The sequence below is a fragment of the Typha latifolia genome, chromosome 11 (assembly GCF_019914945.1).
Source record: "Typha latifolia isolate L0001 chromosome 11, TyphaL0001v2, whole genome shotgun sequence".
In the NCBI taxonomy this organism is placed as follows: Eukaryota; Viridiplantae; Streptophyta; class Magnoliopsida; order Poales; family Typhaceae; genus Typha; species Typha latifolia.
The window spans coordinates 9,173,957-9,201,108 of record NC_133096.1 but is presented as its reverse complement, the minus strand read 5'-3'; the positions used below and the strand labels follow the sequence as shown (position 1 = coordinate 9,201,108).

The window sequence follows — 27,152 nt, the reverse complement described above, 5'->3', positions numbered from 1 at the left end:
AACAGTTTAGCAACGCAACGAGTTGAAACAGTTCTTAATGACATTTAGTTTAAAGCAGTTGTTCAGCAACGTATATGGCTTAAAGTCTAGATTAGACAGCTAAAACCTCAATGGGGTCTAAAGTATATCTGTATCTAGGGAGGATTGGTCATTTGTCTAACCCATATCTTGCCTTCGAGCTCATAAATGATAAAAAATAATAATAATAATCATAAAAAAATATAAATAAAGTTATTAAAAACCCATGATTCAGAAGCGTCACAGCCACGCAGGAACAAGATCTAATGCGTCACCTCCCTCGTCACGATCGAACTAAACTAATAAAAAAAGAAAATCCTCTGGAGACATTAGTTAAAGATTACTCTCAACAACTTCTTATTTCCATGCACAAGTCTTGCCTCATTTGTACTGATCTCTTTATAATAATCTCACTCAGACGATGAAAAGAGGACCTGAAGGTCTCCATCATAAAGATATTAAAGAATTCAGTAACCAAGCAAGATGAGAATAGAACAGATCATCTAAGAACAGAATGTAATTATAGAAACAGGGTCTTCATGTAATTAACATACAATCAGCAGACCTATCTTTGCAGAAACCAAGTATTCAATATGATAAAATAACAACGTCGAAATGGGCATTTCATTTATCTTAAAAAAGATATTCATTTTCTTTTTAAAAGCAACAAGCCTTGAAAAAATACAGTAGATTCTTTAACAGATAAGTTAATACATTCTGATCGATGCTGCCTAAATTTGTAATTTGTAAATATATGGGTATCCATCAAGAAGCTTGTACAAGAATTTATGTTCTTTTTTCAGCCAAATAGAAATAAAAATCCAATACTGCAAGGTCAAGTAGCTCCATATGGCATGTGCTTTCTGAATCGAGCAGGCCAAGATAAATGCCCTTTGCCGGTCTGCCTGATAGCTTCAACACACCACCAGAGATCAACAACTATCATCCAGTCGGCGTGGACTCGGTTTGCCATGCTGCAATTTTGGACCTTGTAATCATACAAATTCCAACCCATTCAGCTTTATAAAAATTCATCGATCAGTCAGTCGCTCATGACCTCACTCCCATCGGAACATTGGGGAGCATTAATAACGTCTCCAAGCTCTTCACTGTCTTCATCAGTTTCCATAGCATCTTCAGATTCTTCTTCTTCACTGTCCTTATCCTCATAAATTATTGGTGGGACTAATGCTTCCTCATCAGCTTCGCCATCTGGAATCTGTGGATAAGTGCATAAATAGCAGGATAAGTCAACAAACAGTTACAATAACTTAAGGACCAATAAAACTTACCCCGACAAAAAGGTAATCTAGACAAGTGGAAAGTTGGAGAGCAGATCCAAAAGTTGAGATCCTTGAATCGATGAGCTGCAAAAAAAACAGTCATTTACATGAACTCAGTGAGTGTAAAAGAACTGATCAATGTTAGGACTGTCAGATTGGGAATAAAGTGTGTGTGCTAGCTTTCCAAGAAAAATTTAGCCTGAATAAAGATGAAAAGGATTTCCCATACTTCACAGGTTTTCACAAAACTTTTCTCTTGGAGCATATGGTTCAATAACAGGAGCATTTTGATTTACAGATAAGCATGTGAATTCACCAAGTGTATAACGTCAAGTACAGATGGAGCTAAGAATTTATTTGTATGGTTCGTTTGTTTACACATGAATTTATAGTTTCATCTTTTACAGACCTACTGTTCATCTGTTACACATCCATATGTACTACCAGATGCATAAATGTGCATGCTAACTTACAATAAGGACCATATCTGTTAAAAGAACTCCTATGTTAAGCAATTTAAAACTAAATATTGAACTTTTACCAGTCAATATTGCAAAACTGTGCAGTTTATTAACAATCAGTGCAGTTAAGAACATATTGCCAACCTGGTACAGAGAGTTAAGCAGTAGCAGAGACGACTCCTGGGACACTATACTGCTTGCATGTTGACCAAGCAAACTCCTTAGCCATGGTATTACACAGACCAATACTGCACCCCTATGACAGAAGAAAATAAATCAAAGATCAGCAAGGAAGTGGACAAATATCTGGTAAATCAAGTCTTGAGGCACATGTGACTTGTTAAATCTAGACCCAGTATAATTGTCCATCCATCAAGGAAAGACGATTTAAGTAGGTCTTTCTCATTTTCTATTATCTGGGTAGAATGTAAAATGGGTACTTATAACCAATAACAGCCTAGCATTAGCTATGCATGTAAATACTCAAAGGGGCAATACAACAAAAAAAGAGGCCTAAGCATTCACTTCACATTCTAAGCACCAAAGATGTATGAATTTCAATATAATGCCTTAGCAGTAACATATAACCTTGACTGAATCATCAATATAATGGATTTCAACAACTTGAGGACATCTGCTGGAGTCAAAAGTGATGTTGATTTTGCAATAACCTGCAACCAGCCATCATAATCAGTGGGAATTGATTAAAAGAATAGAAGAACATCTTAATGCGTAGAAAACATATGCCAACAGTAATAAGTTAATAACTTCCTTTCTATTTTGAGATTCATATATGAGATAACATGAAATCTTATTCTACAGAACTTCTTATTGGTGATTAATGCTCAAAATAAGAAATGCAAATAAGAAGGAATGCCTATGAACCAATAATTAGGTTTTTGTTTGCCTGAGGTAATGCTTCTCATGTTCTTGCCAAATCCTTTTACCTACTCATAGTAGTGATATATCTTGGAAGTCCAAAGCAGTTAATTGTGTAATACAGCATCACAACTATGAGCAGTAAACCACAAACGAAGTTTAGTATTTGCTGAACAGGAAATGCATACTAAAGTAACATAAGCCACACCTTTTCGTCCCTAGTATACAAACAGTCCAGTAACAAGGAATGATCATCGGCATGTAGTGCTTGCTTCAGCAAAACATGCACTGAATCTGCACTTGGAGGCTTCACTGTCAGAGATGACTCTTGCATCAACTCACTCTTTTCTTTCTCATCCTTGAGCAAGTCTAGGCTTGCAAGTTTTTCAGCCATAGTTGGTTCATCAAGATTAAATTCAGCAACTGGTTCAGGCATTACCTCTAGAACAATGCATTCAGAATTGATCATTGAACTAGATAGCAATGAAGATAAGGGTAATATTGCTCCTTCTCGTTAGAGAGAGGTTTAACCTTTTAGAATCATATAGTTACAATGATTAAATAAAATTACTCACAATTCTCCCAAAAGAAGTTTACACTTACCCAAATTATTAACCACATCTCCATTAGCAGAATCTGGTGCAGCTCGCTTCTTCACTCTTTTCTTCTGACTCGGAGTGGTTATTTCATCTACGTCAACATCGCCACTTTCCCCATTGTTCTCTGTTCCAACAATATGATAAATGCAAACACCATGTAAAATAACATTGTGATAAAATAAATCAAGCAGCTACTTGCAAACATTATTCAATAGCTTCCAAAAAGATATTCTCTTGGAAAAGCTATGCTACTATCCTTATTATGTCAGACAACCTTTTATATTTCTCCTGCTTGTATAGAACTTGAATGCTGCAACAATTGTTGGCTTGTTACATCTTGTGATGCATCTTTTTTATTCTATGAGGCTATAGAACAGAAAGATTCTTCTCACTCTACCTCATTACCTCACCAGAAATATCAGGATAGTCTCTAGTAATTTGTTCAAGATTTAAAGAAAAGACATTATCTTAAATCTCTAACAATTGTAGCTTGCAAGGATGATGACAAGAGGCAAGGCACTAGAAAAATGTACCTCTCTAACCACTGTTACTCAAATATCACCACTATCATATTCATAAAATGTACCTCTATATATGTAGACTAGAAAAAGGTAACAAACCACAATGAAAGAGCCATGGTGCTAAATAATGAAAGTTTGAAACACATACAAAAGAATGTATTTCAACATCTTGGTATAGGAATAAATTCGAAATATATTTGCCTTAAGAAAGGGAACTATGTCAGACTGAGAAATGAAAAGGACTGACTTGCAACATCTATGCCACTAGGCCCAGCTAATAATGCAGCAGAGGAAACTTAAAGAGTAACCAAAGAAAGCAAAAATTTACTGGGCAAATCTCTTGCATTTGAATCTGCAATTCCTGCAAACTTTTCCTCTGGGTTTTATCAATTAATATCTCATTACCTGCTGTTATGTAAATGTCCTTGTTGTTATCCTTCACTTCAACAATCTTGAACTGCATATCATCTGGCAGACCATAGGCAATGAGAACTGAAATTCGTGCATCTTCACCTATATCACATAATGTAGCAGAAATAATTGGGATACGATCTTTTTTGCCATGTTTTTTTCCATCCAATACTGCCGTAGCCGGTTTAACAGCAATTTTACTTGGAAATACTCCATCTTGAGACGTGCTTTTCAAATGCCATACATAAGCAACACCTTTTTCTGAAACTGAGAGAACATGAATGCTTCCTGTCTGATTAAAACTTTTACAAGCCAACATCATTGGCTTATTTTGCATTAAAAGGACATCCTTAGTAGTGATACTTCTACTTTCGTCATCATATGACCATAACTGAAGTTGCTTATGACCAGATACAGATGAAACAATGAATTTCCCATCATCTGAAATAGCTATGTACTGGACAGAACCCTGTTACCACAAGAACCTCAAGGTTTCAATATAAGTAGTACAAAAATTAATGATATCAAAAAGTTATAAATTGGAACTAACATACCTGATCAGAAGGAATATTCAAAAATTCCTTCTTCTCATCTAAACTGAACATTCGTGACTTCTTGCTTGCCACAAAAATGATTTTCTCATCTATTATTGCAAACAACAAGCAGTTAATTCTGGAAGAGTATGGTCGCCTTAATATACAGAAGAAAGGATTGAATTAACTTGGTGAAATAAGATATGCAGAAAAAGGAAGAATGAAATATTCATGAAAATTTATCATTGTTCACCCTATTTGATATTTTGATTGATTTTCTTTACAATGGCTGATTGACAGCTCATGGACATTTTCCTTTTATACAACACGAATTCTAAACAGGTTGCAAGAAAGCAGTGTTTTTCCTTGGAAAAACATATTTCTAACATCACATATCAGATACTCCTATCGAACAAGTGGACAACCTTCAAACAAAAAGGATGTGTTTCAGACAGTCCACTCATCTCATAATCAAGAGGCCGAATTTGTCACATGTGATAAGCCAGCTCCTAGTAAGGGTAGAATTACATGGGAAATAAAAGTACTTCCATTTCAAACAGATAGAGAATTGTAATTTGAAAAGAGTAATCAGCCTAAAAAACCTCAAGGTATTTTACAATTCCTAACAATTTTAAGGTTCTTCAAGTGCAATGAGGAAGCTCTTTATTGCAGTCATTCTCTGATCATGATTAAACCGTCATACAAGTTTACATGGGAAAAAGAAAGAAATTGCAGCATATCCAGAAAACAATGTCATCCATAGAGATATCATATGTGAATTTGCACTCACCATTAGAAAGGGTTAAAGATGTAATCGGCCGCTTTGAAGCCTTGAACTTCCCAATGAATTCTCCCGTTTCAGAATTCAGCTCAGATACCACACCATCAGTGCCAGCAGAATAAACAATACAACCTTTAGTTGCAAGGGAAAGAGCAGCAACCTCACTAAGAAATAAGAGACCAAATTACAAGGATGTACCAAATGTGTTTAAGAAATACGAACAATATAAACTAATTCAAGACACATAATCTGTCTCCAATCTTCGTGAGCATAACATATTAGCTACGCATAAAGAGCAATCAGGTAAGCCAGCAGGTCATCTATATTTCACATATGCAGTAAGTAAAAAAGAACAAGCCAAACCAACTATGTGAGCTTCAAATGTGTTCTAACCATATATACTCATGCCTCCATGTAAAGTTCAATGAAATATCAATCAAGAGGATTCCTTATCAAAAAGATACATAAGATTGAAAAGCATATATTGATATAATTTTTCCATTCTTCAAGCTTCCAATTGACAATAGAATTTCTTAGTAAACTAAATAATAAATAAAATACGTAAATAATATGCAATCAAAGCCAACAAGTATCTTCTTACATTAATTCTTTTTGTTATAATATATATTTCATAGAAGTAGACACCCTACAAGATGTTGCAGAAGAAGACAGCAGGGTTAGATATGTTTCATATCATATCTTATATGTAGGGCAGCTAGACAACACAACTTCAATTTAAACTAGTTTGTTGTAATTGACATACGACCAATAGAGCAAGAGTAAAAGAGTAAACGTACCTGGAGTGGCACTTGCTGCTTACCCATCTCTTCTCTCCGGTGAGAGTATCTATAGCAAAAACATCACCCAGCTCCGTACCAATGGCAATTAAGAGAGTCCTTTTATCTTTCTTACGCTGAAAATAAAGAGTTGAGTCAAAAAAGGCAAAGCTAATATTCCAAAAGTCAAAATTAATTTACCAGAAGCTTAACCTTTTTCCCGATATAATAACATAAAATGCAAGAAATCGCGGACTCCACATCTGGGTCCTTCCAATCTGCCACCATTGAGCCAGAGCGGGTATCCCACACCTGAACATAGAAAGATAATCTCGAGATTACTCCAATGCCGATTATCCATGTGAATTCCCAGAATATTGAAAACTAGCATACCTAGCCAAGTTAGCAATTGATACTTCTAACTTCTGTATCCACAAATATCTGTGCAGCCTTTTACTTATGGTAAGCAACCAATTAGTTAAACTTTTCTCAGTAAATTCCTATCCCAGTTTAGCACAGTCTCTGTTGTTTGATAACTCAATCTTTCTAGTAATAGTTGATATGAACTGATATTAACTATTTGAAGCGTTTGCAGATGGTTGCAGATAACTAATCCTTTAGGCTGTTAAACCATCAAGAAGATCCAACTAAAATCTAAGTTTTACAAGAAAAATATATCTGCAAAAGAGAAAAGAAATTCCACTGCTTTCTGAGGCAAATTTCGAATTTGTAGAAAGATCTTAATATTAAAAACACACCGTATTTTTATCTTTCTTTTTCTTTCATTTAACTCAACTAAACAAGTATCCACAAAGTTTCAGCTTTCTTGTGCCCAAACATAATGAGAAGAAAAAACTCTCAAAAGTATCAGCTGAAAAGATTTCATCGTGTCTATAAAGTACGCCCTACAATTGGACGCATAAGTGGAGCCCAAATCCTCCACAACGAATCGTCAAACAACGCAAAGAAGTCAACAGCAGCTTCACAACGAGAAACCAAACCAGATCCCTCCTTGATTAGAAGAAGAAATCAGATAAAAGCTTCACCTTGATGGTTCCATCTGGAGACAAGGCGGCGAAGCGATCCCCATCAGGCGTGAAAGAGGAGAGGAAGGAAGTATTCTTCTCTCTACTCATGGCTGTAGTAGAGCGAGGAATAGCGACGGAGGAAACCTCACCTTGCTGAGAAGAGAAGAGAAGCGAGAGAGGGGACAAGGGTTTGAGGTTTAGCCGTTTAGGCGTTCAGGTATGACCGAGTGCCGATAATACCCCTGTAATTTGTTAAAATTTACTGGTTGGTTCCGAGTCAAAGCTTACACCCGGACGCGGTTCAGTAGTCGACCGGCGCGACCAATTGAGCAACTCGGTCAGGACCCAGTGCGAGTCCAACCCAAAATATTTATGTAATAAAGCCATAAAATACACATAAATAAAAATAAAAATAAATAAAGGTTCACATAAAATCGTTACTTCATGCATGTCTTGCCATGAATATTGTTTTGGGGATTTAAGTATTTTGCATTTTGTAGAAGAATAGGTTCACATAAACTCCTAACCTTGATTCCATTATTAAGTATTTTGTAGAAGAAATAAATTTAGATTAGTCGAAGATTTAAGTGTCGAATGCATTCTGCAAATATTTAAAACTATATATCAGATATAAACTTTAAATACATCAAATGGTAGTGTGTTAAATATAAAATTTTCTTTTTCTTGTAGGAAATATTACAAAGGATGCCGTTTAATTGCCACTGTTTAGTAGTTCATTGATTCATTTATAAATTTATCCTTCATGACCACAAATTGCGTAATCAAAATACTCCAGATAAAAAGACTATGAATGAAGTGACAAATTACCTAGAAACCATTTGATAGTTAGCTATTACAATCTCACATCAAGCAGCTCTTCAACCGACCAAGAACTCAGAACATACATGGTAGATATGGAATGGAACTATGGAAGTACATATATAGTAGATATGGCAACTGATATCAGATTGCATAAAGTCAACCCCAACAAGTAATAAGTGAGATGATTTTAAGGTGGTGCAGGTTGCCCTTGCTGAACAGATACCAGCTGCCGAGTATTATGTGGCTGCAAAAAGGAAATGCATCAGAACATGAGAGTAGTTTTGGTGCACAGAAAACCATTGTAGTTAAAGAGATCACAGTTGATAAATAGATACAAGTCAGATTCTCTTAAGATCATGAATGCAATCAGATAATCAAGACTGAAAGATTAGCAAATCAACTTCCAGAAAGAAAACATGAATATAGTACATCATTTCGATGGAACAATTTGCTTGCATTAATATGCAAATGATACAAACTTGAGCGAAAACTTTCAAAGGGCTCTATGATTGGATGTTGCATTTTGGTTATGCAATACTGTGTCAGAATTTTATGTACTCTTATAAAAAAGACAGGCTATACAGCAAATGAACTTCAAAAGGAAATGATAATGTTCCAATCAAGGTTGTGCGGTACAGTGTCAGAATATTTGGAACTCTTTGGCAGCTGAATTATATATCTCATCGCAGCTGAAACTGATATCCTCCTCTTTTGAAGTAATAATGTCCAAAATTTTGTATACCATGGCAGTTTCCTATTCTAATAACCTGATTAGCACTAGAATTGACTAAATCAGACCTCAACAAAACCTGCAAATGCTTTCCATAGTGTACATAGAATGGATTCAGATAATGGAAAAATAAATTTAGATAAACAGATTTGATTAGGGATTAGAGCACTAGTGCGAGATACAGATACTTATCCAGCACATAGACTGTTTAGCACACTGATGCATTCCATTATTCTCATTGATCCTAACCTTGCTGCATCAGCTTCGTAAATCCTTCCACGAGAGGCATACATTGAAAGGACTACTTTCCTGAATCAATTTTATCAAATGGAGCTTTAAACTTTCCTAAATCTACTTGTCATATACCCTGTCATAATATTTTGCAGCAAATGTATTTTCATATGTACGAAGGGGTGGCATAATAATTCCCAGGGAAGAAGCAAATTGGTTTTCCCCAGTGGGCAAATTACCTAACTTTATGTCTAAATTGATTAAAAACACCAGTCGCTGTGATATAGATGTAAAAGTGCACACAAGCTAAAAATGAAAGTTTTTTTTTAAACATCTAACCTAAGAATAAAGTGATAAATAGAACAGAGTTTCTATATTACATTATTTACTGACAAGTGGTCCACATTGAAGAATGTGAACATTTCATTAGATGCCGATGTTCTTTTCCTATTGTGTTTCTATGATATAAAAACTGAAGAATTAAATATCAGGACATAACTGAAATTCCTTAAATATGTAAGCAAATGTGTAACATTAGCATTAACCACCTTTAGAACAGATTCAATACTTAAATGGTAATTCTAACATAAGTGAACATTCACATGCTCAAAATAAAGCAATATAATCCATGATTTGGAAAGGTAAACATATTCTATCTGAATTGATTCTACTTACTCCAATTTCCGTCACAGAACAACATGAAGAACATCTAACCGAAGGAGCTCCATGTGGGTACATCAGTAACACAGAACAATTTCCACACTTCACATTGCCAACCTGATGTGCTATAGAAAAGTATATACCCAAAACAGTGAAAGAAGGAAGATAAAAATATGAAGAAAATCACAAGGAAGTTAATAGCCAACAAAATATTTTATCATCTGAAAGAACCATCATACATTAACTGTTGCCTTGTTTGATATGTCATTAGTCAAAATGAAGCCTGCTATTTTCACCAGGAAGACCATCAATCTACATACTCACAAGAAAAAAGATTAAATTGAAAGAGTACTGATAACAGGTGCAGAGTGACACCCATCAAAATATCTTCACCAATAAAAGGTAAAATCAGTTTCAAACCAAGTTTGAAATTTTAAGGACAACTAGAAAACTTTTGGAAGGCTTTATATGGGAAATTCACAGGGAAAAGAGAAGTATAAGTTGAATTTGAAGGAAGCCACTACAAAAGGCAAAAGATGGAAATAAAGAGAAAAAAATGGGACCAATCCACTAATTAAACGTACTAGCTGCACTGTTCTATAGTCTGTATTTACTACTATAATGGTACAAAAGGAGTAACCCATTGGAAAATATCAAAATAGAATGGCAGAGAAAATGTAAAAATATCTAACTGAAGATAAAATCTACACAGCCAATAGACAAACTTATATACTAACCTTCTAATACAAAGTTTACTGTCTGACAGCAGGCGCATTGAACATGAATTGAGCCCCGTAAATAACAAAGAAGTTGGTGACAACTGCCGCAGACCATTTGACCAATTTCTGTATCAAGGTAGGACAAACTTAGGTAATATAAAATATTTTAATATCTAAACATCCTTGTGTAAGCACAGACCAAGTGTCGTGAATCGGAGAGATCTAATGCTCAGCCAACAGTATGGGATTGAAGCGTTTGGTACAATAATTAGAAAGCAATGACAGAGATGCCCAAGGCTTGAGTAATGTTAGCATTACTCTTTCTGAACCAACCATGAAGTATAGATAAGTCATTATAACATCAAAGAAACGTTGATAATGAAAGAGCATGTATGACATCATACACTACCAAAACTACTAGTAAAAAACACAGATAAGATGCTCAGGCAGTACCTCATCGCGTGTTATAAAGAGTTGATTAATAGAATACTAGTCAAGAGTCAGTAGTACACAGTACTAAACATCTTTTAGTAGCCTAGTAGCATGTTAGTGAAGGAATACAGTGAAAAGAAAAATAAACCAAAATAATGTCCACTGACCAATTTTTCAATCCTTTTGCTCGGATTGACAGTAAGTCTCCTTCCATGAGTTCAATTCGTTGAATTTTGAAACAACTTTCTCATAAACAAGGGTAAGGCTAACAAATCTTAGAGAAAATTCCACCCTATTCAAGCTATTTCTGGCTAACTTATCTTCACAATTTAGTATTTATTCAAGCTCTTAACCAAATATTCCAAGCAGCTAGACTTGCTAAATAACTCGGAGTGTAAGCTAACCACACTAACTCCATCCCAATCGCAACCCTATCATACCATCGAGGCAAAAGATGTGCTCCTAAGTTCCTGATCATGTTCGAGATCAATGGTACGCCCTACCAAATGATTAGAGGAGGAATAGGATCAGGATTAGGAATTCTTACCTAGAAGAGGAGTAGAAGGAGGAGGGAGAGGTGTAGGTGGTTGCGGTTCCAGGTTCTCGTACCCAGGTGGCGCCGTCTCCGGCGAGCCGGCCATGATACTGACGAGGGGAACTCGGAGAAAAGCCCAGGTGCTATCGATTTGTTTTCTCTTCTTTGCGTCAGAATCAACGAATTAATTCGTGGGATATTGAAACAGGGGCTGCCTCCTGGTTATAAAAAAAAAATCGTGGAAGGAGAGGTAGTGATCAAGTATAGCCCGGTCGGAATCGATTTGGGAAATACACGGGCCGCAACCTAATTACTATCGCTTTCGATCGATTTCATTTTATTTATTTATTTTTTTATCATTCGTGAGATCGAAGGCTAAAATTTAGCTGAATAAAGAATTAACTCTTTCTAGATACAGAAGCACTTGGAATCTACCATAGGTTTTGAGTCATGTACATCGTCGAATAATTACTTCGAACCAAACGTTACTAAAACTTGTTTCAAGCCGTTATATTATCGAGCTGCTCTTATAAACCAACCGCGCTGTTGAGCCAAATATTTTAATATTTAAAGAAAAAAAAGACAAATCAACTATTAAGGGAAAATGCATAAGTACAAAATATTTTTTTTTTCACTTTCTCTCTCTCTCCTTCCTAGATAAATTTGGCTAGGAGAGCAGCCATTTTCTGCTCTAAGAGAGAATACTTCTCTTATACTCCTTCCTCGTTTTCCTCCTCTAGCAAATGACAATTTTATTTGTCTCAAACTCTTTTTATTTAAAGACTATATATATGATAATACATCGTATCATATTTTAAAAAGTTAAATTTATATAAGAAGCATTATAATATTATAAGCCTACAGTGTATTTAGTAATAATATTTTTATAATATGTATATAATAAAAGTATTTTAACATAGGATATTCATTTGTGTTGTTTTTTGTGATTGTATTTGTACTATATAAATTATAGTGAATTCAGTCAAATTATTTTCCCAACATTTAATATTGTATGATATGTGTATTATTTGATGTTAGAATTAGACATCGGCTCTGCATGACTTATGAAACTCTAGCCTTTTATTTTCTCTACATTCAACTTTGAAAAGGAAAAGGAATTTCAAATTTCGTATCAACTTAATTTTAACCTAATAACATAATACGCCCAAAGAAAGGTATAATGTTTATTTTCCCTTCGTACTAAACAAATTAAGATTTCTAGCTGTCCTACTTGTATTAGTACTCGGATCCTACGATTGGATTAATAATAGACGTCCGATGTCAATCGGACGGTACTGATCGCAGATCTCGTTCTCCGTGTACTGGTTGGTATCGGAGATCCGAACTCTACAAATAACGCGGTGCGGAGCCGTCAAATCCATCCAATTCTATCGTCGTCCTCTCCGATCCTCTCTTCTCCTTCTCTATCCAAAACCCTAATTGGCGCGTGTCTTAGGGATTCTTCCTGCGTTCCTCTCCCTTCCCTTCGTCGGCGAACCCCTAATCCTAACCCTAAACATTGCAATGGGGAAGCAGAAGCGAGCGCAGCCCACATCCGACTCATCCAGCCACAAAAAGTCCAAGATAGACGGCAACGCTAATGCCGATGGCAGCGTGTGCGATCCTGCATTGAAGAAATGCGCCGTCATCCTCGGGAAGCTCATGAAGCACAAGTACGCGTGGATCTTCAACGAACCCGTCGACGTTCAATGCCTCGGCTTGTACGACTATTACTCCGTCATCAGGCAGCCCATGGACCTCGGCACCATCAAGACCCGCCTCGACAAGAACCGGTACTCGTCGCCGGCGGAGTTCGCCCACGACGTCCGCCTCACCTTCCGCAACGCCATGACGTACAACGACAGGGCGCACGAGGTCCACATAATCGCGAGGCAGCTGTTGAACATGTTCGAGAAGCAGTGGTCGGCCGTCAAGGCGCGACTTGCCAAATCCAGCCGTCCCGCGGCGGCGGCGGAGGAGGAGGAGGAGGAGGTGCAGAAGAGTGACGAGATGACGTTTGAGCAGAAGTACACGCTGATGAACAACCTGGAGATCCTTCTGTCGGAGAAATTGGAGAGCATCGTGGAGATCATCAGGAAGAGGAACCCACAGCTCGTCCAGAACAACGAGCAGATCGAGGTGGATTTGGATGTCGTGGATACGGAGACTCTTTGGGAGCTTGAGAGATTAGTGGCTGATTGCAATAAGAACCTGGCCAAGGAAAGAAAGGTGGCGAGCGAGGAGAGCAGCCAGTAAAAGTTGCAGGAGACGGTATAGGACATAATTTCACTTGCTAGTTTGTTTAGTTTTCAATGTCTGTCTATAGATTTTGATTGATTTCCCTTTAGATTCTTACTTCTGCTGTTTTGAAGTGCAAAGAAAGCAAGATTCTTTTTGGTTTGTCTGGCTGATAGTACTACTAAATAGTTGAAATTTTAGTTAGAAGAATTCCCTCATCATCAATTGTAGGAGAATGGAAACAAAGGGGGGTTTTATGGCACACTAGAAATGTGTCCAATTTTTGCTGGATAAGAGTATGTTACTTTTTGAGTATTTACATAATTATAGTCCTAACTGTACTCTTTCCTGTATGAGAATTGATTGTCGATTGAGAAATTGTCGGTCGAATTGGGTATGAATTGTTTGTATCCTCTACGTTGGTATAAAAGATGTTTGCAAGATAAAAGTTATATTGCTTTCTCTCCATCAACTTCGATCTCAGATGTTGAACCTTTTTCACTAGTGGGTTTGAATGCTATACTCGACGGTGGGTAAATTTAAAGAATGTTGGTTGATCTAGAAGACTAGAACAATGTTGGATGAAAATTATAGAAGGCAGAAGGCGTTTCTGAGGAAAAAAAAATTGAATTTGGAATATTCTGCGAAAGAAATAGGGAACCTCTCATTCATCTTTTTCTCAATTTGGATTCACGTCTTTACCTTTCTGCATCTTGGAGGTTGAGAGAAGAGAGTGAGATGGGGAAGGGAAAGTGAGAGAAGAGTGAGAGATGGAATGTGCAGGAAAAAAAATCAAACCTTCTTTTGTGATGTATAGCCAGCGGCCAGGTAACTTTATTAATTGAATGCAAATCCTAATAAGAAAAAAAAAAAAACCCCATACCACTCATGCTTAACTGGTTGTCTAGCTTTAGCTTCCTCTCGATTTTGATTGAATCCTGAAGATGGCAGTGGACAGCGGTGAATAGAGCGAGGGAAGGGATCGGAAGCTAGTTCCAAAGGACTATCATGTACTGGAGTCAGCACTGGGGCAGACTTTATTTATTATATCAGAAAAGTGAAGTTTCTACGAGAAAAGCTTCTGTTAAAAATGTCATTCCAAAAAATTTCTAAGAAGAAACAAGATTTCTCTTAATTCTCTATAGGACTTTGGGCTGTCCAAATAGGCTCTTCGATTTGCAACTGCATTAAATGCTGATTTATTGGGGAAAATTGACGCATCTTTATTACGAATGAGATCTGCGTTGTCTATCTACATTCTTACCAAGCTTGCCAAGTTATCCACTAGACCACCATCCTTGGTCAACTCTTGCTAATAAGAACTCCCTTATGTCATCTCTGGATAAAGAGAATGGTCACTTGCCTGTACTTGTATCTGTGGAAGAAGCACACTCTGATTAATTCAATCTTAAGTATATTGTCATGTTATAAATTTGTACCTTAATCATTTAATCAAACTCTATTAGGATCAAGGTAAACGTATACAAGCTCAGACGTGCCTCTATAAAAACATTAAGAAGTTCGAGCAAAATTAACTAGCCAATAAACTTTAAGTAATTCATGAGAGCTTATCCTGGGTTGCTATTCACGAACAAAGAGAACTCAATTTGAGAGTACTCTATTGTGCTGTTGACACAAGCTCGGCTCAATAATTCTCAGTCAAACTGTGACTCAAGTCATATATAATTAAATAAGATTTAAATTTGCTTATTAAACAATTTGAAATGGGCTCAAATTAAAATGAATCAATTCGATGCGCAGTTCGGCTGGATTAAACAAGCAATTTACAACATTTATACCCCCAGGCCCCAGGCTAAATAAAGCTCAATTTATATAAAAATAAATAACTTTGTTAAAAACTTATATCTAGATTCTAGAGCGGCAAACACTTGTTCACGTAGCTCCTGTCACAGTCCCACACATCCAAAACTTCTCGTACCATCTTCGACATCGCTCGGCATTTCCCTTCGCCCTTTCCACGACCATCCCTCGGAAGTGTCGAGAAGAGCGAAAAGGAAAAGTAAAAAATAAAAAATAATGGAAGGAGGCGGTCGAATCCACGCGTCCGCCACCCTCGGCCGGTACCTGGCACGCCGGCTCGTCCAGGTGGGCGCCCGCCACGTCTTCGCCGTCGCCGGTGACTTCAACCTCATCCTCCTCGACTACCTCGTCGCCGACCCCGATCTCACCCTCGTCGGATGCTGCAACGAGCTCAACGCTGGCTACGCCGCCGACGGCTACGCCCGCGCCGCCGGGGTCGGCGCCTGCGCCGTCACCTTCACCGTCGGCGGCCTCAGCGTCATCAACGCAATCGCCGGCGCCTACAGCGAGGACCTCCCCGTCATCTGCCTCGTTGGCGGTCCCAATTCCAACGACTACGGCACGAATCGGATCCTCCATCACACCATCGGCTTGCCCGATTTCTCCCAGGAGCTCAGATGCTTCCAAACTGTTACTTGCTTCCAGGTAATCAATGGTTTCGATTTCATTCCTTTCTAGTTTGAGATAAGACCGATTTGGTGGGTTTTCTTAGGCGGTGGTGAATAATTTGGAAGATGCGCATGAGTTGATTGATACGGCGATCTCGACGGCGTTGAAGGAGAGCAAGCCGGTGTACATCAGCGTTAGCTGTAATTTGCCTGGGATTCCACACCCGACCTTTTGTACCGATCCAGTTCCTTACTTTCTTGCACCTAAGTAAGTGATCATCTTTACTTTTGATGCAAATTCCCAACAATTCGAGGTTGTTAATGTGAAATTTTCTCAGGGTGAGCAATCAAATGGGACTAGAGGCTGCTGTGGAAGCAACTGCAAAGTTTCTTAACAAAGTTACAAAGCCAATTCTAGTGATAGGACCTAAATTGAGGGTTGCCAAAGCTCAAAAGGCCTTCATGGAATTAGCCAATGCAAGTGGATACCCAGTAGCTGTGATGCCATCAGGGAAGGGATTAGTCCCAGAGAACCATCCTCAATTCATCGGAACTTATTGGGGTGTCATTAGCTCAAATTTCTGTGGGGAGATTGTTGAGTCTGCTGATGCTTATTTGTTTGCTGGCCCAGTCTTTAATGACTACAGCTCTGTTGGTTATTCTCTGCTGGTGAAAAAAGAGAGAGCAGTGATTGTGAAGCCCGATCGAGTGACGGTCGGCAATGGGCCATCATTTGGTTATGTTTTCATGGCAGATTTCTTGTCTGCTCTGGCGAAGAAAATTAAGAGGAATTCTACAGCTTTGGAGAATTATCGACGGATTTTTGTTCCCCATAGTGTTCCTGTCACGCGCGAGAGTAATGAACCTCTAAGGGTTAACATCCTTATCAAGCACATCCAGGCAAAGCTTTGATACATCCACCTGTGACTCTTTTAAGTCAATGTTTAAACCTTTTATCTGATTCATTTGTTCACTTTACTTTCGGTACTTGTCTGATTTGAGTTATTATTTGTCAGTTATTCCATCATGGATGAATCACTAAAATTGTGGCTCTACCTAAAGAGTATCCTGTGATAGTGTTGTGATTCTTAATACGTTTAGTCTTTATTTCAGGGTATGCTCAGTGGAGACACCGCAGTAATAGCAGAGACCGGTGATTCTTGGTTCAATTGTCAGAAGCTTCGATTACCAGAGCATTGTGGGTGAGTGATTCTAAAAGAAGTTAGCACGTATCACTGTTATATTCAATCTCTAGGTTCATTGTTTTATTTTTCCGGAGTCTTTACACGAAACTACCACACAGATTTGAGTTCCAGATGCAGTATGGATCAATTGGATGGTCGGTAGGTGCCACGCTTGGATATGCTCAGGCTGCTAAAAATAAACGAGTGATTGCTTGCATAGGTGATGGAAGTTTTCAGGTATGTTCCAGGTATAATTGATCTCTGCTTATTTTGTATCAAAAGGATGTTTCTTGCAATGCAATTTTATTGAAGAAAAAACTTCCTCTCCATTCTCCTTTACAAGTGAATTCTTCATTTTTCCCTCTCTTGTAGGTGACAGCACAGGATGTTTCCACAATGATACGTTACGAACAACAAAGCATTATATTTCTCATGAATAATGGTGGATACACCACTGAAGTAGAGATCCACGATGGCCCTTACAATATCATCAAAAACTGGAACTACACTGCAGTAGTGGACGCAGTGCACAATGGGGAGGGCAGATGTTGGACTTCCAAGGTAAGTGAACACCCAAATCCATCCATAGCAATGAAACTAACCTGGATATTATTCATGAAAATCACAAATCTTGCATCGAAAACAAATGCAGGTACGTACCGAGGAGGAATTGCTAGATGCCATCGAGACCGCGACTGGAGAGCACAAGGACAGCTTATGCTTTATCGAGGTTCTGCTACACAAGCACGATACAAGCAAGGAACTGCTAGAGTGGGGATCTCGGCTCTCGGCTGCCAATAGCCGCCCTCCAAACCCGCAATAAAATTTCCGGCTTCTATGTGGAAAATGCTGCACTGTACATACTTAGGTAGTATATAGAAGGTTGCTGTTTCATTCAGAGCTTAGGAAGGCAAAAGTCTATATCAGCACACTAGAGAGAACGCATGCCTTCATCATGCGCCCAAAGACATGCAGTTTGTGATGTCAAAGTAAGTCGTGTTGGTGCATAGTGCATGGAAGATGTAAGTATAGACAAGGTGGTGTATTTATCTGATAGCTTAACTCTTGAGCTTTATATGCTGCATTCAGTTGTTTCTGATGGGTTCAGGGGTTGGTAAGTCGAGCAGAAACCAGATGAAGTAGTAATGGACTTCAGAATTGGAGCAGTGTTATGTTTATGATGTTTAAGAATTGATTATGTTTGAATTGGTGGGTGGGGGGGAAGACAGAGTAAACTGAGCTAAGTTTGGAGAATATATTTGGTGGAGATAAAAGCTACTCTTCTCTTTCATATATTTTTAATGTATTTTAATATATTTTAATGATTGTGATGTTGTTCTAGGAAGATCCTGAAGGAAAAGGATGTAAATAATAATGGACATAAATGCGGGGGTTAATTTGTAAAGTTCCTTTTAAATTTATTGAGGACGGTGGGTGCATCATCTACCGTTGATTCTGTGGGGGACCATAGGAACGAACGTGGTCACAAATGACTACCGAGTGCAGCATCTGCAGACGCGCCGTTTGAATTGGGAAGAGCCCTAGCCACCCACGCCATACGCCACGTCATCGCAGACTCCGATATTTAAACCGCTCTCGCCTCCCTACCTCATCGCTCGGGTTTCTTCTGCCTTTCCTTTTTCCCGCAAAATTAGGGCTTCTTTCCCCTTCTCCCTCTCCTCTCTCTCTCTGCCGGCTCCGAGAAGTCTCCACTGGACCACAGTCGGATCAGATCGCCGCCGCCCGAGCTCAGATTCGAGAAGGACACACTCGGTAAAATCTCTATCGCGAAATCGAATCCTCTCCGCCGTCTTGATCTGGTTTTATGAGCAGATCGGCGCCGCCTTTTCAGATCTTTGCGCGTAGGTTAGGCTTCCCCGAGGGGGAAGTAGGGTCTCCCCGATTCTTGTTGAGGGGATGGTGTTGGTCTCCTGATGTAGATGTTCTTATTAGACGGTGGATTCTCTTTGAAGTATGGGTTTGACTTCTTGGCTTGGGCGTGGAGTAGATTCTACTTGGCCTGAGCCACAAATTATTGTTCCATATGTTGGGTTTCAGTGTATGGATCAGCTTCTTTTGAAAATTAAAGGACCTTTTTTTAATAATTATCTTGAAACCTGATGTGCCATTTGCTGGATCATAATGGTTGTATACTTGTTGGTTTCTGAATCTTGCATTATGCACCTGGACATCAAGATATAATGGTGAATGTTTTAGTTCAATCTTGTATTCATAGCGATGGAATTTCAAAGGGGTTCGGTCGATATCAACTCTAGATTATTATCTTATAGACGGAAGCAGATGAAATTTCTTTTTTTTATCCTATGATTTCGGTACTGCTTTATCCTAAATTTTTCTCTTAGGTAATACTGATTTATGATTTCACTGAAATATGCTTTTTATGTGACTTCAGAATTTGGAGTTTCGACAGACATTCATTCGATCCCATTCAACATTCAACTTGCTTCCTTTGTACTGTATATAAAACTTTTTTAGTTTGTTGTGTTCTTATTTTATTGAGTAATATGCCGAAGGATAGGAGGGCTCGCTCTGTGTCCTTTGAACGATGTTCTCGTGCATCACCTTACCCTTGTAGTTCCTCAAGCACAAATAGGAGTTCTTCTCACCCAGGGAGCACACCTGAGTTTGCTGTGGCAGACAAGGATGCTAAAAAATGGGAGGAGGTTCGTTGTCCTGTGTGCATGGAGCACCCGCACAATGCTGTTCTTCTTCTGTGTTCTTCCCGTGACAAAGGTTGTCGCCCTTTCATGTGTGATACAAGCTATCGTCACTCTAATTGCCTTGACCAGTACCGTAAGGCCTTTGCAGCATCAAAACAATCTGAAGGCAATGATGAGGCTCAGCAGAAAAGTGACTTGTCATGCCCTCTTTGCCGTGGGCTAGTTACTGGCTGGACGGTGGAGGAGGCTGCTCGCTGTTATATGAATTCCAAAGCTCGTAGCTGCTCTAAGGAGTCGTGTTCTTTCACCGGAGCATATGGCGAACTAAGGAAGCACGCAAGGAAGGAGCACCCATCTGAGCGGCCATCAGAAGTGGATCCTGAAAGACAACGGGATTGGCGGAGGATGGAGCAACAGCGTGATCTTGGGGATTTGTTCAGCATGTTCCGATCAGGAGTTAGTGGGGATGATGATGGATTTGGTGTCAGTGAGAATGAGGAAGATTCAAGGGGCAGGGTTTATGCATTCCCCTCTGTGACGGTGTTTTTGGTCATACAAGGAGTTACCGGTATGGCACGGTCGGCTCTACGTTACACCAGAAGCTCCTTGAGGGGTTTGCCAAGGCGCAGTAGAAGAGGGATGATTCTTTGGGGAGAGACCCTTAGTGAGCTCGACACTACTGATGGAGCAAGCAATAACAGTAGTAGCCCTGGTGACAATGATGGCGAAGACAATGCAATAAGTGAAGATGCTCCTGGTAGCTTCAGCAGGGCTAGTGAAGGCGGAAACGATAGTTAGAGAGGTCAGAAAATGATGAGGAGGACGAGATGTGATGTGAAGGCATTTCCTTGATGAATTCTTGGAAGGCTGAGCAGCTGTTTCTTCATGTAGCCCTCTTCGTTTGATTACATTGTTGGTATTCTTTGTTTCTTATATCCATTGTGTTCTAATGCTGTGAGGGCTACTGCTTTGCCATAAGATCACAAAGATCTAGTTGTTGTGCAGGCAGGAGATTCTGCCTATGTGAAGTTGTGAAAATCAATGTTGAAGAGAACCCAAAAAAAAAAAAAAACAATTGCGGCAACTGATATTCTTAGCTCTTCCTGTCTAACAGTTACATGTAGATGGTTTTCTTACTATAGATTGGGCTGTTTTATACTGTTGCATTTTGCATCTCTCACTGGTGATCGCCTTTAGTCATTCATGCCATGCAGGTGCCAGGCAGTGAATTGAACTATTTATCCTGCATTGGAAGTTCACACTTTGAAACTAATTGTTACGCATGTAGTAACAATCTTAACAAGGGATGGATGAATGGCTACTCAAATCGGTATTCCTGGGCTTTATGTGCATGATCATGCTGCATCTCTGATCTATGCTACTTGCAAGATTGCCTATTCTCTTCTTTTGCTCTGTTTCTAACAACAAAATGCATGGTGGATAGATGACTGAAGTATAACAAAGATTCCAATACAAATCAGGCACAGGCAAATTCTATATCAATACCTTCGATTGCTGCAAAAGTAACATACTTATAAAGGACTAGATGCAACAAGGCATCAATTACAACTCTTGACAAGCTCCAAACCAGCGATAAGAACAAACACACCTAAAAGGCCGAAAATGAAGACTAGAAAACCAGAAGCTACTGTAAGACCACAAGCAATTATATTTTCTCATGCATATATTACTCTTATCTGTAGAAGTTAATATTTCTCAATACTCATAGATGTTGATCTTAGATATTTAAAGCTTGTTCCTGTATTAAGAGCGCGACCTATCGAGCCCTAACCTTGCAGTAAGCCACCTGCAGACATCTTCCATCTCTTCAGGAACAGTATAGTGCCCTTGTCTGCATTGTTCGTAGACACTTCAATATCAAAATTTTCCTAGATTTTGGAAAGAGATTGCTAAGCTAAATAAATTCATACCCACTGTAGGATTTGAAATTGAGAATCGAAAACCCAGAATATCTTAGTATCTCAGCTGATCTTTCACCAGTTCTGTAAGGGACAACCTCATCCCCTGCTCAATATAAACAGAAAGAAAGGTAATATCAGCATACAAGGCCAAGAATTTTTTATTTTATTCTATTGATAATTACATAAAACTAACGTTCTATCAAAAGTGGCTCTAAAGATCTCTGCAATACTATGGTGGCTGTCTCATATTTAGCAGCTAACTACTGTTATAAAGAGCTTGCAGGAGGACTATATGAGCACCTCTTCCATGGCAAAGCAAAAGTGGTAAGCTCGCAGCTCGTCTCACCCCAATCTGTGAATTTTCCATCTTGCTCCTCAAGCTCCTAAACAACAAGAGACGACATACTGCTGAAATTATCTTCGAAGTCGGTAGATACGGAATTATGCAAATAGTTGAAAGAAGAATGCAGACCTTGAACAGGGAAGCCAGCCACTTAAACCAATAATTGCACTGAGGTTTATTGGGTATGGACTACCACTTCCAAATTTCCCTTGTGAGCAGCAAGTAGCAGAGTAGAGTGCAGTAGCAGCACCCATACTGAATCCACCAATGCCGAGTTTTACTGTAACAATTTTGTTTGTTCAAGTTAATGTTTCTCATCCAATGTGCATATCCATATTTTAATTGGAAATCTTTTTCATGTACTGAACAACATACAAATGCATTATTCTAACAAAAATGATGTCTTACAAGACAATGTTTGTGTTATATTTAGGAAAACAAATGTTTGTCTTAGTTATTAAGAGGCTAACTAAAATAATAATAACACATACTGCTTCCTTCTAAAATTACCATCAGGAGGCTCAGATGACAATAAATTTGCAACGTGTGCAGCTGAAGCATCCAACCCTTCAACATCATCATGACCATCCAGTGAGAAGTCCCCAACATCAAACCCTATTCAAGGAAGACAAAGATTGAGAGGTGGAACATTTAGTGTTATGCTTCATAGTTATCAGCCACAAATTAAAAGCTTACACGCAGTGCAAGGGAATCCACCAAAAGCTGCCACAGGTCTAGTTGGAGCAGTGGGACATATCCATTTAATCTGCACATAGATTTAAGTAAGCCTGAAATTTTCTCAACGAACCAAAATAAGAAACTAGACTTGGTGATTACATTTGGAAGTGGAAGGGAATCCAAGAGCTGAGACCAGCTGAAAGTAGCAAAAAAAGAAAAGAAAAAATGTTAAAAATGTGAGGCAACAGTTTAAGGTACAAGCAAGACAGAGAATTAAATCCAATAGAATGTAGTCATAGATCACGCGAGCCGAGCCGTTAAACATGAGATGAATTCATAAAAAAAGATAACATTAAGAGACAACAGTTTCAGTTAACTTTATGTTGACACTATCAAATTAATCAGAATAGAATCTTGCATGAAATGTACATAGTACTAATAAGTCAGCACATGATCTACTATGAACTCCGGACTAGTCATTGACATTCTTCGCAACTTTAATCCACTTCTGTTGCATCAAAAAGTAGAGCACTAACCAACATTTAGTAGATGATTAGGTAGCAAGAAGGACAGTTATTAAGAACATGAATAAAGCAATACTAGGAATATGTGCAGGGGAAAAGAAGAAACCTAGAGACAATTTTAATCATTTTCAGTAAAGAATGGAATAAAGTGATAACAACAGCAATACTAAGGAACAAATTTCAGAATCTTTAGTGGTCCATCTGCATAGCTTTATCGTAAATGAAGCAAATTTAATCTCATAGAGTAGAGGCCATGAAGATGGATATGCTTGCAACTTGCATAGAAATATCTTAGCTGAACGAAACTCCACTGAATCAAAAATAAAGAAATATCTTACCTTGCTCCATTATCACCTAAACCATGAAGCCACACAATAGTAGCTTGGTGTCTCCCCTTAGGCCTAACCACATGAGTCCTTCCATACTCAACTCTCCTAATCGAACTTCGAGAGCCTGCATTCTTATTCATTTCAGTACACTAAACTGAACTTAACAAAAAGAAGAGGAAGAAGAAGAAGAAGAAGAAGGATGATCATAACTTGGTCTTCATTTTTAAACATCTATGACAGAAGAATATAGACAAAGTGATAGAGAAGGGAATAGACCAGAAGAATAAGAGCTACTCCCGTAGTTCATATTGGCGTCGTGCAACCAATCCTTGTTAGAACTGATACTGCAGCTCTCTTGCTATTAAGAGTCATCCAATTGACCTCTATATATACTCATTTAGAGGAATATGAACAAGGATCCATGAATCAGAATCCTACTACAGTGACACTTGAACCAACTGCAAGCTGATCTAGGGAAGGCCTGTAGACAGTAGACCCAGGGATGTAAAAGAGGACAAACAGCATCCCCAGTAGGGAAAGATAAAGATAGGATGAAAAGCACTGAGGCTTTTATTCAATGTGGAGAATCTGTGGGCACATTACTCACTTCCATGCATGAGACTTTGAGCCAATGAGACAGAAATGGTGGGGGGGAATTAAGAAAGGTAGTGATGCTTTGGATTGTAGTACTGGAATAGATGCCTCCTGGCAGTGGAGAAGGAACCAACAAACCAGCAAATGGCATTTTTATTTTTCTTTTGAACTCTCATGGCCATCAACCATTTCCAATTTTTGGCGTTAGAAATTTTGCAGTTTGATTACTACTCATGATAGATAACAAACATAAAAACTTAAACTGTGAGGTAATAAACCAATAATATATATATATATATAATATCTTTAACACAGCCTCCAATATCGCATAAGGACATATACCATGACCTCCAGAAAAATTAACTTTATATTAGATAATCAATTCATCTAAAAACTTAAATTGTTATGGGTTATCAAAGAAAGTAACATATCAACGAGATTGTGAAGTGGGTTCATGTGTTTCAATCTTTGCACTCAAGATATTGTACCAGCTAAATACATCAACAGAGTGTAGTAAGAGATAACATCAGAATTCGTCGACTAAATTCTCATCATGAGCATGGACGAAAGGTAAGTTATACTCCTTAGTAATGAACTCCTAATCTTGATTAGCTTGCCAAGAAAGGAACAGAGAACTTTCGCAAAATTCTTCTCCTTTCTTTGTAGCTTCTTTTATGCAGAGTTTAGCAAGGGGGGTGATCCCTGCTCGACGATGCAAATTTAAAAGGAACTAAAAAGGGAGAAAAAAAAAAATCTAGAGTCAAACCTAAACAGCTAAAAACTCCCCTCTCCTCCTTAGGTAGAATAATGGAAAGCTTTGCACCCAACTTAAACTGTGGGTTCCACTTCATGCAATGAGAATCCTATGCACTCCACCTTTCTCATTTTCTAACGGTTGAATTGAGGTTATGGGGGGCAGCTCAACTATTATATAATTTGCAACTTATAGGATCATGTCTCTTTTTTTATTGTTTTGGTAAGCAACTTGCCCGTATCTTAGCTTGAGAGCGTGGGGCCTTTAAGGTTCTAAGTCATACTACACTCATGAGATACTTTAACATATATTATTGGTATCTTTATTGAGTTGGTAAAGCTTCTATACTTCTCCAAATCGATCAAATTTCCTTTCCTTCCTCAATTAAGGTTAATCATAGAACTAAACAAAACTAGATCGAGCCCTTCGTAGCTTGGATAACTCCGACTAAGAAATAGATCACAATAAGTTAAATCCATATGAGTCATGCTACAATGAAGCTCATAAAAGCAAAGAAAGAATCGATTGTAAATCATGCCATCTTTTGCTATGGAGTGTAGAATCGGACCACTGAACTACAACGATGTTCGACTTTCCTTCTTTATGCAAATTAGCTGTCTGGTTATTTTATTTTGGATAAGTTTAAAAAGAGTTGAAGATGATGTAGTGGTATAGGTGTCTTGCATGAGAATATGATTTCTTTTTTACATGGAAAGGGACTGGAGCATTGAGTAGATTACAAGCTATGGATTAGTATACCTCTCTATCCTTTGACAACTGAGCTTGATGAAGTCAATGAGAATATTTGTCTAACCTAATTGGCAGCAGCCGAAGTAGAAAGAAAGTAAAGCGAGATGATGATTTAAAGGAAATAGTGAACAACTATATATTGTACAAAAGAATCATTAAGAAGCAAGTTGAGAAGCTTTTAAATATGCATGTGGTTGTTGGATATTTATTTGTACTCCAATATGCTTCCCTTTTCCATTGCTGCACTTTTTATTTTGGACACTAATGAAATAACAAAAGAATCCAAGAAACTTCTTCTTCTAGCTTTGGATTAATATTTTATTAAAATTTTTTTAAGAAAATGCATTCTATTTTTATTATTATTTACACATACTTTATTAGTATTTATCATTCAACCCTGCATTATAAATTTAAACATCAACAACATTCTGAGTTAAACTTAACCTTACAACAATTAGTCAAAAAATTAAAAATTTTAAATATCTAAATTATCTATCGTTAAAAACACTCAGAATCGTGCCTTTTTTTTTTTTTGAATTAGTAACAAGAGCATTTTAATTATTTTATACTACAGTTAAGTTAACTAATGTATATAATTATGTTTAGTTAGAGAAACTAATATTGTGATGATTTTTATGATTAAATTTAAATGCTAGGATCAAATAATAAATAACCATAAGGTATAGAATATAAATAATAATAATAATAATAAAATGTAATAGGTATTTTTTTAATCAGTTTTCAAAAAAAATTATAAATAGCATTATTCTGCCGCTTTATATGTTTAATTTATTCGTCAGAAACAATACCCTTCCATATGAAGCTGAAACAAAGTCCACGGACTGTTTCTAAAAATTAAAAATAATAATAAAAAGCTGAAACAAAGGCTAATCATAGGTTGAAACGTCCACGTCACTCTGCGGGAGATAGAGAATATTAGAAATTTCAAAATTCTAGTTTTGAATCTAATGAAATATTCTTCCGTATAATTCTTCTACTAGGTGTTTTTTTTTGGAGAATAAATTAAAAAAAAAGGGAGAATATATCGCGGAGCTCTGATAAGTTTGAATTAAAATAATTTTAATTAATTTTAAGCTCGAGTTTATATAAAATAGATTAATAAGTAATTTCAAATCAGGGTTAATTTAAGTTTAATTGGATCTTGATTAAGTTTGAATTAAATTAAATTTAAAATAAGGCATGATTCAATGATAAATAATATTATGAGTCTTTGGATTTTAATCTAAAAATTTATATTAGTTATATTTTTCTAGTCGCATCAGTCATGCTCAAGCTCAAGAAGAACT

The 27,152-nt window shown here is 37.7% G+C and overlaps 6 protein-coding genes across 6 annotated transcripts; 3 read left to right on the top strand and 3 right to left on the bottom strand.

Moving 5' to 3' along the window:
- Positions 1-612: 612 nt before the first annotated feature.
- On the bottom strand, positions 613-7,492 carry LOC140797775 (uncharacterized). Its single transcript, XM_073151425.1, has 12 exons — positions 7,309-7,492; positions 6,476-6,574; positions 6,284-6,399; positions 5,496-5,650; positions 4,727-4,815; positions 4,167-4,641; positions 3,245-3,364; positions 2,850-3,082; positions 2,351-2,433; positions 1,907-2,018; positions 1,311-1,385; positions 613-1,237 (listed from the first exon to the last, which is right to left on the bottom strand). Exons 1-12 carry the CDS (start codon positions 7,396-7,398, stop codon positions 1,061-1,063), a joined length of 1,824 nt encoding a protein of 607 aa, XP_073007526.1. The 5' UTR covers positions 7,399-7,492; the 3' UTR covers positions 613-1,060.
- A 610-nt stretch (positions 7,493-8,102) lies between these two features.
- On the bottom strand, positions 8,103-11,678 carry LOC140797776 (protein LOL5). The gene is made up of 4 exons (XM_073151426.1): positions 11,432-11,678; positions 10,471-10,578; positions 9,749-9,858; positions 8,103-8,356 (listed from the first exon to the last, which is right to left on the bottom strand). Exons 1-4 carry the CDS (start codon positions 11,523-11,525, stop codon positions 8,300-8,302), a joined length of 369 nt encoding a protein of 122 aa, XP_073007527.1. The 5' UTR covers positions 11,526-11,678; the 3' UTR covers positions 8,103-8,299.
- Positions 11,679-12,943: 1,265 nt separating this feature from the next.
- On the top strand, positions 12,944-13,675 carry LOC140797177 (transcription factor GTE3, chloroplastic-like). Its single transcript, XM_073150455.1, has one exon. It carries the CDS (start codon positions 12,944-12,946, stop codon positions 13,673-13,675), a length of 732 nt encoding a protein of 243 aa, XP_073006556.1.
- Positions 13,676-15,548: 1,873 nt separating this feature from the next.
- LOC140797467 (pyruvate decarboxylase 1-like) lies at positions 15,549-18,611 on the top strand. Its single transcript, XM_073150911.1, has 7 exons — positions 15,549-16,123; positions 16,191-16,354; positions 16,425-16,986; positions 17,200-17,288; positions 17,390-17,507; positions 17,643-17,831; positions 17,923-18,611. Exons 1-7 carry the CDS (start codon positions 15,695-15,697, stop codon positions 18,091-18,093), a joined length of 1,722 nt encoding a protein of 573 aa, XP_073007012.1. The 5' UTR covers positions 15,549-15,694; the 3' UTR covers positions 18,094-18,611.
- Positions 18,612-18,789: 178 nt separating this feature from the next.
- LOC140797468 (uncharacterized) lies at positions 18,790-21,035 on the top strand. Its single transcript, XM_073150912.1, has 2 exons — positions 18,790-19,043; positions 19,684-21,035. The coding sequence occupies exon 2, from the start codon at positions 19,796-19,798 to the stop codon at positions 20,747-20,749; it is 954 nt and encodes a 317-aa protein (XP_073007013.1). The 5' UTR covers positions 18,790-19,043; positions 19,684-19,795; the 3' UTR covers positions 20,750-21,035.
- Positions 21,036-21,431: 396 nt separating this feature from the next.
- On the bottom strand, positions 21,432-24,101 carry LOC140797973 (uncharacterized). The gene is made up of 9 exons (XM_073151689.1): positions 24,024-24,101; positions 23,757-23,871; positions 23,054-23,090; positions 22,913-22,982; positions 22,727-22,831; positions 22,346-22,496; positions 22,174-22,256; positions 21,883-21,976; positions 21,432-21,803 (listed from the first exon to the last, which is right to left on the bottom strand). Exons 1-9 carry the CDS (start codon positions 24,052-24,054, stop codon positions 21,716-21,718), a joined length of 774 nt encoding a protein of 257 aa, XP_073007790.1. The 5' UTR covers positions 24,055-24,101; the 3' UTR covers positions 21,432-21,715.
- Positions 24,102-27,152: the final 3,051 nt, after the last annotated feature.

What these genes read in the sequence shown, in the direction of transcription:
- LOC140797973 (XM_073151689.1), bottom strand. Translation starts at nt 24,054, where the DNA reads ATGAACTACGGGAGTAGCTCTTATTCTTCTG. An exon ending in GAGTAGCTCTTATTCTTCTG is followed by an intron (nt 23,872 to 24,023) that starts GTCTATTCCCTT and finishes ATAAGAATGCAG; the next exon opens with GCTCTCGAAGTTCGATTAGG. An exon ending in TTTGCTTTGCCATGGAAGAG is followed by an intron (nt 21,977 to 22,173) that starts GTGCTCATATAG and finishes TATATTGAGCAG; the next exon opens with GGGATGAGGTTGTCCCTTAC.
- LOC140797467 (XM_073150911.1), top strand. Translation starts at nt 15,695, where the DNA reads ATGGAAGGAGGCGGTCGAATCCACGCGTCCGCCACCCTCGGCCGGTAC. An exon ending in AAACTGTTACTTGCTTCCAG is followed by an intron (nt 16,124 to 16,190) that starts GTAATCAATGGT and finishes GGGTTTTCTTAG; the next exon opens with GCGGTGGTGAATAATTTGGA. An exon ending in TCCTTATCAAGCACATCCAG is followed by an intron (nt 16,987 to 17,199) that starts GCAAAGCTTTGA and finishes TCTTTATTTCAG; the next exon opens with GGTATGCTCAGTGGAGACAC.
- LOC140797468 (XM_073150912.1), top strand. Translation starts at nt 19,796, where the DNA reads ATGCCGAAGGATAGGAGGGCTCGCTCTGTGTCCTTTGAACGATGTTCT.
- LOC140797775 (XM_073151425.1), bottom strand. Translation starts at nt 7,398, where the DNA reads ATGAGTAGAGAGAAGAATACTTCCTTCCTCTCCTCTTTCACGCCTGAT. An exon ending in ATCTTTAACCCTTTCTAATG is followed by an intron (nt 4,816 to 5,495) that starts GTGAGTGCAAAT and finishes TTGCAATAATAG; the next exon opens with ATGAGAAAATCATTTTTGTG. An exon ending in ATATTGATGATTCAGTCAAG is followed by an intron (nt 2,019 to 2,350) that starts GTTATATGTTAC and finishes CTTCTGTCATAG; the next exon opens with GGGTGCAGTATTGGTCTGTG.
- LOC140797776 (XM_073151426.1), bottom strand. Translation starts at nt 11,525, where the DNA reads ATGGCCGGCTCGCCGGAGACGGCGCCACCTGGGTACGAGAACCTGGAA. An exon ending in AGTAAACTTTGTATTAGAAG is followed by an intron (nt 9,859 to 10,470) that starts GTTAGTATATAA and finishes ACTTTTCTATAG; the next exon opens with CACATCAGGTTGGCAATGTG. An exon ending in GTTCTGTGACGGAAATTGGA is followed by an intron (nt 8,357 to 9,748) that starts GTAAGTAGAATC and finishes TCCTTTTTGCAG; the next exon opens with CCACATAATACTCGGCAGCT.
- LOC140797177 (XM_073150455.1), top strand. Translation starts at nt 12,944, where the DNA reads ATGGGGAAGCAGAAGCGAGCGCAGCCCACATCCGACTCATCCAGCCAC.